At 46.2% G+C, this 10,995-nt stretch overlaps 1 protein-coding gene across 1 annotated transcript; it reads right to left on the bottom strand.

Annotated features, from left to right (window-relative positions):
* Positions 1 to 769: 769 nt before the first annotated feature.
* Positions 770 to 9,301, bottom strand: LOC126543541 (lactosylceramide 4-alpha-galactosyltransferase-like). Its single transcript, XM_055077830.2, has 4 exons — positions 9,108 to 9,301; positions 5,553 to 5,815; positions 3,496 to 3,800; positions 770 to 1,304 (listed from the first exon to the last, which is right to left on the bottom strand). The coding sequence occupies exons 1-4, from the start codon at positions 9,205 to 9,207 to the stop codon at positions 983 to 985; spliced, it is 990 nt and encodes a 329-aa protein (XP_054933805.2). The 5' UTR covers positions 9,208 to 9,301; the 3' UTR covers positions 770 to 982.
* Between the last annotated feature and the right edge of the window lie 1,694 nt (positions 9,302 to 10,995).

Here is a 10,995-nt window from a genome sequence, read left to right as displayed (position 1 = left end):
TGTTAGCCAGCGCCACGCTTCCGCCGCGAAACCGAAAACAAAGCTTGTATTACACTTTTTTTTTCTGCGTTACTTGCAACACTTTTGTTGTGATTGTTTTGCTTCCGATAATTTACGATATTTTGTTCAGCAGGCGGAGAACAGTGACCCGACTGAGTCAGTTTTGCGAAATTTTTGGTTGGTTTCGATATTCGAAAATAACAAATGGTTCATTTTCTAATACGAATAGAATATTGCTGTTCGTATTCGAAAATTCGCCTTTCCCTAATAATTAGCACAACGAATTGAGGACGTATTAGTTGAATTCTGTTCGACACTAAGCGTTCAATAAGTGTGACGCTGCGCACTATAAGATTACATTACTTAAGAATAAGAAATATTGCACTCATAGATATGTATGTTTCAGACTGAAAAGGAGTGAACGCAAAGGCACTCAATAAATATTTCCTCCGTTAGTCTCTTATCCATGTCACGCAATATTGGTGCAATTTGGCGCGTTTGCTCTAATGCATGCTTCTGATGTATTTATTTAATACATACATACATACATACATACATACATACATACATACATACATACATACATACATACATACATACATACATACATACATACATACATACATACATACATACATACATACATACATACATACATACATACATACATACATACATACATACATACAAAATAGTGGTTCCGCCGGGCAAGCTTTACCGAATACAGATCCACATACGCCTTTTGGAAAACAAGAAACGAGCCGAGCGCTTCAGCAGAGAATATTTATTCTGACTTCTCCACCGGCCAACTCACCCTCAGAAGCGCATGCCTTGAAGTTTCAGCAAGCCTTGCGCCTTTATGAGCCTTCGAAAAAAATAATTTCTCTTGCATCACGGCAGTCGTTCGCCACCTTTGTATATGCAGCGAGCGCGTCTTGCTCGCACGTCAGGCCATTCATTTCCCGCCGAATCGTAAATCGAGTCAAAAGCGTCCGTACAGCCTGTTCGCGAGGTCGAAGGTGCGCGGGCAGTTTTGGGCGGCCGCCTGTTCAACGAACGACCCGCGCTCGGCCTGGATGTCGCGGGTGCGACTGTGGAACGTGTGCACCAAATAGCTCTGGCCGAATGACTCGCTGACGTTCGGGCCGGCGGCAGCGTGGAAAAGCTGGTGTGCCGTCGTGTGGTTCAGCGGCAGAAGCCGGTTGCGTGGCAGCAGTGTCACTCCGCGGCAGCGCCGTCTGTTGTCCAGCGCTTGCTCTACCCTGGTTGCATTGCACCATCGGAGGAGGACTCTGCGCACAACCCTGAGAGATACAGAGAGGGAGAGAAAGAGAGAGAAGATTGAAGAGAAATAAAATTAGAGACCCAGTTGTGAAGTGCGTAGTATACCCATTATTGCTAGGCTATTGCTATGGATCAACGTGAATCCACATTAAGTTCACGGCAAATGCTGTGCCACCTTTATGAAGTTATGCCTCGTTAAGTATTTCGTCGACACGGAGAGTAAATATTTAAAGTAGTGGAGGCTGTCAACCCTCTACTGGCGAGCGAGATAAAAGGGTAGGAGTGTGAATAAACGAAACATTTGCGAAAATATCGGCGCACGCGCAAGAGGAACTGCGCGGCAACCGTCAAGCCTGTTACACGCAATCCCGACGTATATATATAGCCAAGAAGCGCAGCTGCGTAGTTATGCTGAAACGAAGGTTCTATATATGGACATGGAAGCGGCCCTTTACTATGGAGATTACGTGGGCCGAGGACACGGGTACGAGCCGAGTTGTACTCCGAACGAGAGATGGCTTCAACGAGTGCGTACCCGAGTCTCGAAATGTGACGCCTCCTCTTTCCAGCCGCGCGCAGCGTCCCCTGGACCAAAGCGCGCGGCGCGGCGATGTGTCGCCAGCAAGCCAGCCAGCCACGCGCTCGTTATCAGCTGCGACTGACTACAGCTCGCGATCGTAAACAACGGCGCCCGTGCTGCTGACGAAATGGCCTGGACAGTGCGCGCCGTTCCGCCCGACAACATTTTGCACAGTTGTAGTACGTCGTGAAGATATAAGCCTCCATCTGCATCTTTCTCACGCTTACGTAGCTCACTGTAACGCTCTCCTTCAATTGGTATGTTCTCAACTCCGGCGACGTGCGGAGCCGTGTCACAATCACAACGTGAAGTGTCGCAACAAGCAATCCAAGAGTGAATATTTACTAAGTCGCGAACTGTATGTATGTATACAATAATTAAGCGGTCTAGAAGAACTTGTTGTTGGACGAGTTGGTAGATATTAGCGAACATTGTTTAACTGCGCGAACAAACGAACCACAAAGACAGCATGGCGCCCGTCCATGTTCCATGCTGTCTTTGTGGTTCGTTTGTTCGCGCAGTTAAACAATGTTCGCTAATTAAGCGGTCATTTTCTATCGCAACTATCTTCTTTCTTATCAGCTCTCCCTGTCCGTAACTCCAATATACTCCCTCACTCTCTGCTGGCGACCATTCAAGTGCCATCCACTAACATTAGCCAGCGCGATCAGCAGTAATCCCCGTTCCTCTCTTTCATATCTTTATTTAATTAACAACCAATTAATACTTCTATTAATAATTCGTTATAGTACTTATACACGTTTGAGAAGTTACAAAAAAAAAAGATTTGAGCAACAGCACGGCCAGCCGTCGATTAGCTCAGCGGCGCGATCAACTCTGAGATGTTTCTTCAAAATCATATATAACAAAAGCGGCGGCGACTTGTAATTAACTACTGGCGACGCGCTGCCATAACAGGATAGTATACCTACAGTAGACAGCTGCACGCTGTCATTCCAGGAGCACAAAGAAAAAACTGCCATCGGATTCGAATCGGAGCTTAACGTCGAGACACAAATTAAATTAAACTTTTTGCTACAACTCAACCGAGAAGCGACGTCGCATAAAGTCAGAAGAGAGCAGTTGCCAGTGATGTACAGTCATGAGCAATACGTGATGGGGGAAACCGAGTGCACCTTTAAACAACGAATACTATATAGCGATGCGTGGATTCCAACCTGACATAATATGTAACGGGTTAGCTTGCTCCCTGGACATTTTGTCTCGTTAGGCATGTCTCTTTAGCCATTATGGCCTGTTCAGCGTAATGTGGGGGTTTCGTATCAAATTGCTCGAGGGAATGCTCCCTGCGAACCTGTAGCCTGTTTTGAGATTGTTTTTACCCCACTCGTAAGCCGCTAAACAATGAAACAGATATGGTGTGTGATGATTAAATAGGGCCCCAGGGCAAAGCTTTCGTTTCACGGAGGTTATCGTGAGCTCTGTGGAAACCTATTGTTTTGCGTCTGGATGCCCATTCTTCGATAAATGATCGTTGGAGAAACTTCGCAACCTTATGATTACCTGCGTTTTATTGTCTGTTTTTTTTTTACTTCACAGCTATTCATTTCCTTAGACCCGGCCCACTTCAGTGAAAAGAAAAGAATAAAATAAAGAATGCTAATGCTTGCCTGGGCCCGTTGTAACCCCAATCCTTTGGATAGTAACCCCAGACGAAGTCTTCGAGGCATTCCCGGATGAATGAGTGGCGCGCAGAAAAGGCGAAGAAGTTGTTAGTGACCGTGTCGTCAGCGGAACAGGCCACCACGGCGTCGTCTATGCCTTCCAGGCTCTTCAGAAAAATGACGTCGAAGTCGACGTACACGCCACCATGTTTGAACAGCAAACCCAGCCTGAGACCATCGGACAAGTGGACCGCCTCGTACGGGCCGCGCTTGTAGGCGCCCTCGCGAAGCCACAGGTCGAGGACGGTGTCCTGCGGTAGTGACGATTGAAGCAGGGCGCAACTTATAGGGACAAATACGACAAAAACACTTTTTTCTTTATCACCCTGGACACTTGTTTAGTGGTGGTACACCGCAAGACGTGCTCTGTTTCTTCAGCGGTGCACGACTTTGCCGTTTCGCCTTGTCGCGTCCTTTTAACTTATACGAGTAGCACAAGACAAGTAAAAGAGACCTCACAAGAATGATGCTGCGAGCAGGAGGAGGATATATAATGCCGTTTTTTAACGTGACAGCGTTAAGAGCCCCGTGTCGCAGAAAATCCGGTGCCGGACGTCGTTCCGACAAAAATATTTTCGAATAACCCATACCCAGGCCCTCCATGTGGCGCAAGGACGTTACTGAACTAATTGAATTTCTCAAGCTACAATACGTAGAATATTCGTAAACTACGACTTGCACACAACCTTCAGACATGATAGCGTCGGATTGTAATTTGACTATTCGAGAAAACATAATTCTGTTACGCGAAAGCTCGAAGAAACCCCTTTTCCAGCGTTTCTACTATACCTAGACCGGCCACGGCGTCAACCATTTGCGTACGCCGGCGCGCTAGTATCTCGGAGGCCTCGGAACGGCGCGCCCGATTCCTTGCAATACCTCCAGATGGCGCTCGCCTCCGCCGCATCGCTGCCCAAGTAAGAGATCGCGCTTCTACCAGAGAGCCCGCCTTCGTGCGTCGCGTTCGCGGCCAGTGTTTCCCGGTAATCATTACGGTTACATACGCTCCAGTTGCCGAGAAGCATGAGGAGCAGTCAGGGATCTTTGAATGCTATCGCGTTCCACTCTTAAAGGCGAAGCTTAAGCGTCCTCCAAATTTATTCTGTCCCACTGTCAATTCCACAGTCCCTTGTTTCGTTTTTTAATGTGTGCATTGAAAACGTAATGAGCCAACTAAATTCTACTTATCGCATGAAGAAAACAAACGGTATATATACATATCCGCTAGTGTATAGAAGTTCTTAGATGTGACACTGTGTCCGGATCGCCGCATTTCAAGCTTCATTATTTTTTGAGGAGCAAGAGACACGAACGAGCTTCCTCACGCCACCTGTGCCATCGCTTCTGCAGAAGCTACTGTCGCCCAGGTTATACTGTGATTAACACCTGCTTCTAATATTTATTCATATTTACTTGTATATTACCCGCCCCTTATGTTTGATGCCTTAATGAGGTCCTTTAAGGTTAACAGATTCAGCTTCACGGTGGGGATCAGGTGAATGTCAAACATGCTCGCCATATCTGTTGATTATTACAAGTTTCCTCGTCATTTCAAGTTTTTCGTCAAGCCATCTAACTACAAGAAGTAAATTTATTTATTTTTTTTTTCTTTTTCCCTGCACATGTGCCATCTTTAATAAATTACTCGCTTTTACGTGCGCATTGTGCCCAGCAATGACTACTTTTCTCACAACCTAGCGAAAATGGCTTTTGCGTAATCTTTATCGAAGGAGATAAATATTTTTTTCTCAAATGAGTGAGAAAAAACCCCAATAATTATTAAAAAAGACGCCACATTGGCGTACAAGAAACTGTATAGCTACCAAAAGCACAACAAAAGCAAACGCGCACACAGTATCTCGCACTGCGAGTTCATAACTGTACCCCTGATCTTACCTTTGTCATTTTTTTTTTTACTTTTAGCACTTGTGAGTTCGTTTGTCCGAACCAGCACTGTAGCGCGAATTGCTGTCCGCCCATGAAAATGGCGTTTGATGGCTTACCTTAAAATGGCTCTTGTAGTCCAGGTGAGCCAATCGCACGTTACGGAAGGTACGCAGAAGCGTCACGAACGGACAGAAAGGCGACAGCAGTCTCACAGAGGCGTGCAAGTAGTGGACCGACCAGAGAGGATGGAGTCGAGATGCGGACTCTACGGCGCATGCTGTCCGCGCCCCGACATTTCGGATCCTGGACGTTTCCAGAAAGAATATCCGTCTTGGTGCGCGGTCGCCTCCCTCGTTCAGGAAAATCGCGTCCGCCAAAACTGCACGCCAAGGAGACCATATAAAGCCAACAGACAATGAAGGCATGGAAAGCGCGAGGGTAATTAGACATGGCAATTGAAGCCGAAAATGTAGAAAATAATGATGGTGACCATCGCTGTGCCACAATTCATCCAGCCTCGACGCACAACCTTCGCATCGCACACGTGATGCGAAGGTTGTGGGTTCGAACTGCCCTTACTCCGGCGACAAGTTATCTTTTCGTCCACTTTCATTTCCCCTTTTCTTCATCCTCTTCTACGTTTCAATTTCAAACGCAGCTACCCCTACGCTTTCCCTGGCTTCATTGCCTGTTGGCTTTGTACGGCCGTGATTAACAAAAATCAAGCCCCTCTGTTTCCCTTCTACTCGGTTACAAAAGTGGTGCTATAATAGTGATGGGACCACGTGGCCCTCAAGGGGACGATAAAGATAAACATTAAATCACTTAAGACTGGCAAAGTGTTGATTTGAAATCTGTATTCGTTAATTTCGCGGGAAGATGTTAATTACCAGAAGAGAAAACTAAGGCGGAACTACCACGTTTTTGAATTTCCCGCCGAAACTTTGGTGCCGTCGCGTCATTGTGACGTCATCAGTTTATAAGTCTTTTTCTCGCACTTGGTTCGTTCTGGCTCAGTAAAAGTTACTGAAACTTGCGAAGTTCAGTCTTAGGCTCATTTAGAATTCAGCGTAGCCCATATTCTTTCCCTATGAAAAATTAACTAGGCCTCAACAGATGTCGTCAAAATCTATGACGTCACTACGAGCGGGCGCGGGAACTCCATGACGGCGTCGCCACCCGCGCGTGTCTCGTTTCATTTCATGCTTCTCGAGCCTCCTCTCACGCTAAGACTGGCTTTTTTTTTTTTCGTTTTGCAGAAGAATAATTTACCAATGCAGCTTAATTTATTTTTATTTTCAATGTCCCTTGATTTAGATGGAGACGTCTCCCCGGTTTACTCACAGGTCTATTGTGGCGCTCTCCGTAATGGGCAAGCAAGAGCACACGGCGCAAAGAGGCGCTGAATCGCCACGTGCTACGCTTTATGCTTCAGCCAGTTTGAGCTCACGTATAGAGCGGTGCCAGTCTTATTGGTGCCGTTTTACATCAGCTCAAACTGGTTGAAGCAGAAAGCGTAGCATCGTGCATTTTCGCATCGTAGCATTTTCGCATCGTGCGTTGCCATTGTGGCTGCCCCCGTGCTTCATGCTTGATTCTATATATACCTTCTTACGCCAGCTGTAGATTGCTCTATGGCGGTTTGAAAAACCAAAATCAGGAGGTACAATTTTTTCTCATCGCAGTCAATGTTTACATGTTGCCGGAACCTGCGTTTTAATTCGCAGTTACTGAGTTTGCATGAGTTCAAGAAAAGAAGGCCCGATAGAGATTTTGGTCTCGGCTCCGGGCAGACTTCGCCGAGGCAGCGCAGTGGTTACGGCGTTGCGCTGCTGAGAACTAGGTTGCGGGTTCGATCTCGACGGCCGCATTGGGATGCGGGCGGAATGCAAAAAACGCCCGTGTTTTGGATGCACGTTATATGAACCCCAGGTGGTAAGAATAATCATAATCAGATCGAAGTTCTGGCACGTAAAACCCAAGAATCTTAGTTTTTTTTTTAATATTATTTCGGACGCTCTTTTCACGATCCGCTGTTGCACATCGCCCTCAAGTTCGGACTTTGACAAAGAACTTCGAGCACAACAGAAACTCCTCGCCAGCACGAGTGACAAAGTCAGAGTGCCAGCTGTTTGCAGTGCAAGACAGTATGAAGGACACAGGATAACTTCGTATTTCTCAGATGGCGGTAACATCCAAGGTTTCGTGGATATTGTTCTGGCTAGAAAAACACGTTCACATATGCCGATAATTCTTTGTGCTTGGGGAGCGACGTTCTTATAAATTGTACGAGGCGTACAATATAGCAGTCACTTCATTGTACGGAGTGTATTGTTGTAGTTATCAGAAGAGAGAAGAGATTGGCCAACGTTGAAAACAGCGACGTCCGGCTCGGGGTGTGAAGAACGTTTCGACGGCGACGTACGTACGTGTCTCGCCCGAATGTGCTCTGTGACACGCGACACCTCGTCCACAACCAGGCGTAAATATTTTATTGTACTCCACGGGGTCTGTATACGTATATGCGTCTACTCTAACACTTATAACCGCTCACCAGAAAAATGTCGACATTGGACTCGTAAAATGTGACCAGGCTGCTGGAGTCATGAACAGCAGCGGTTTAGGGTATTTTGCCGTCCGAAGTCAAATTATAGCGCCCCTCACCACTGTGGCACCAAACTCGGGTGTGTCGTAGTTCTGAACATCACTTTGTGAAGCGTTAGTGATTGTAATGGGAAACGTTAGCACGTAGATTTCTGGGTATCAGTTTGTTGTTCCGTAAACAATCTGTGGCAAAGATTGGGAGTCGGTGTTAAGCGAAGCGTTCTTTGATGTCCGTGCACATCTTAAAGCAAGTGCTACGCAAACGTAACACTATGATGATGGAAATGTTTGTAGAAAAGGACGCAAATGTTTCGATGCAGCTACTACTCTACTTGTTATACTTGTCTATTTGTGTTCATGTAGCAAGTGGGACATGTCCTTTCTGTGGTATTGGCCAAGAACAGGCCCGTACCGTGTGTGTCACGTGCCCAGTTGCACCATATCCAGCGGCCCAAGTTGTCTGCTTGGCAAGACAACATGCGCAATGTGTGAAGAAGAAGCAGAGAGAGCTTCGCTTTAATATACCCTCCCTGGTTGCTTAGTGGCTTTGGCGTTGCGTTGCTAAGCACGAGGTTGTGGGATCGAATCTCGATGGGGGCGAAATGCAAAAACGCCCTTGTACCGTGCATTGGGTGCACGTTCAAGAACCCCAGCTGGTCAAAAGTAATTCGAAGTCCCTATACCGCGTGCTTCGTAGTAAGGCAGTGGTTTCGGCATGTAAAACCGCAGCATATAATCTCAATTAATATTTTGCTTTAGCAAAAATGCACAATTTGTATCCGATTTGCATTCAACGTTGCAACAAACAAAAAAGTAACAACGTAGTTAATGGCCCGCTGGTTTAACGTGCTTGTCAATGAAGCAGGGTGAGGGGTGCGCTAGCTGAAACGCTCCTGGTCCTCTCTGACATAACTTTCGTGCCCCGGGAATTGAAAATGTTTCAAACTGTATATCCGATAAATAAGCGACTGAAAAATAACAATAGGATATTTTCCACAGAACGATCTGGCAGGAAGGAGATAGCACGTGCGCCGCATAAAGCATAAAACGCTGGACGTAAAACTTACCCATGCTGCTCCAGTTCACGTTGACAAGTACAATCGTGAAAGACAAGCACACGAAACAAAGTACAAGAATACGCCTCGGCAACGTTGCCGATGCTGTCATCGTTTTCTTCTTCCTTACTCAGACGCAGCGAGGAAAACTGTTTGTGAGAGAAGCAAAATACATTTGTCGGAAACAAGGACACTGACATCAAAAGGGCACTGCAACGCGTTTTGAAGCGCGCGCAATCTGTAGGTATGCAATGATGTCATGAACATATGCGAGCCAAATATTTTTCCTCTGCGTCAGCATGAATTCGCCCACAATCTCGCACAAAAAAATATTTTTTTTCTTCAGCGGTTTCGATGCGCCCTTTGTTATGCCCCACATATGACATCACAGGCCGCACGACAGCGCATTGAGGCCCCATTGCGCATTTATCCATGGCCACGCGTTGCTCACTTGCGCGCCCACTCATGCGCATTTTCGAAACCATCGATACAGCGAACTGGGAAACTGCGTTTGTTAACGCGTCCCGCCCGTCTTGTCACTGCTCCTTGTCGCTCTCGAGCACCATTGTCCGAAAACGATTCTTAAGTATTACCATAACTGCGTCGCGTAGAGAATAAGCGAGAAAGGAGAAATAGGCAAAGTGTTGCTATTGACGCCGTCCCAGCTGAAAGGAAAAAAAAGTATGCTGACGGAGAATGGGAAAGTAAACGTTGCGCACTTTGCACCTCCGCCATAATTAGGTCCGTTTCGAAACGTTGTTCGGTAGTATATTCATTGAAATGCATCGCACTCTCTGTAGTGTTTCCGCAGGTATGAAGAAATGGTGCCGCAGGGTCCCTATAATTAACGGGGGTATACACAATGCGCAACGCGCCCTTGGATCTCGTTTTGCGAGTGCTTTTGATCAGTAACAATTCTTTAAGGTCGTGAATAGGAGTATGCAGAAGTTGTCATTTGTCTAGAGGCTGTTTTCTTTTCTTTAGCTGCACCAAATTTTTAGAAGTTACCTGTAGCAGATAGTACAATTCTAAAAAATTTCGTCCAGCTAAAGGGAGAAAAAGGAAACCTGGTATATAATTCTCCTAGCTGTGCACTACTCCTCGTGAAAGTTTGAGCAAAACTTGCTTTTACAGTATACAGCCCGCATATATGGGACTTCGTTGAGATCCATCGGTGATGATTGTTCCTTCGTCCGTTCCTAACAGACATTCGATGGCCAGGAAACCGACGTTACTTGGGGCGCAGCACAGAACCTCATCACTAACTTCTTTCCGGTGTTTGTTCAAATGTTTCTTCGTAATATAAGAATACAGCAAAGAAGAAGCAGTTATGATAAAATATATGGGGCAGCAGAGCGTATAAGTAACCCGTCGGTATTTCTTCTGCAACTCACGTTCTCCACGCTTTGGCATTTCTCTCTCTCTCTCTCTCTCTCTCTCTCTCTCATTTTCTTTATTCATATATGTCTTTCTGCGCAGAGGCGGCCGATCTCTTAATATTTCCTCCTAGCAGTTTATACAGCAACTTCCGCCACGTGGGAGTGATCGAGCTGGTTTTCCCACGGTGATTTAATTAGCAGAAAAACCGACAACGAGAACTGGGGATGGTGCAGATTGAGAAGGAAGGTAAGTGGCATTAAAGGTGATGTGAAAGGATCCGACCTATTCCACCACGAAGAAAATAACTATACGTTTTGACGAATATTGAGCAACAGAAGAACGGAAAAGAATGTTGTGGCACAGAAAATTACGATGTGCAAAACCCGCAAGCCGGTTTCTCGACACGATCCGCCACTACTACAAACAAGAATGCGAGAACCGCAATTTGTGCATAGGCGTTCATGTCATCGTCCACTGAGGGCGGTTTATGAACTGAGGTCATAAATCGAGCTACGGAGCC

Source organism: Dermacentor andersoni, chromosome 3 (genome assembly GCF_023375885.2).
Source record: "Dermacentor andersoni chromosome 3, qqDerAnde1_hic_scaffold, whole genome shotgun sequence".
Taxonomy (NCBI): domain Eukaryota; kingdom Metazoa; phylum Arthropoda; class Arachnida; order Ixodida; family Ixodidae; genus Dermacentor; species Dermacentor andersoni.
The sequence above is the reverse complement of the archived record's forward strand: the minus strand, read 5'-3'. Positions and strand labels throughout refer to the sequence as shown.

What these genes read in the sequence shown, in the direction of transcription:
- LOC126543541 (XM_055077830.2), bottom strand. Translation starts at nt 9,207, where the DNA reads ATGACAGCATCGGCAACGTTGCCGAGGCGTATTCTTGTACTTTGTTTC. An exon ending in CGTGAACTGGAGCAGCATGG is followed by an intron (nt 5,816 to 9,107) that starts GTAAGTTTTACG and finishes CTTGGCGTGCAG; the next exon opens with TTTTGGCGGACGCGATTTTC. An exon ending in TGGGGTTACAACGGGCCCAG is followed by an intron (nt 1,305 to 3,495) that starts GCAAGCATTAGC and finishes TGTATCTCTCAG; the next exon opens with GGTTGTGCGCAGAGTCCTCC.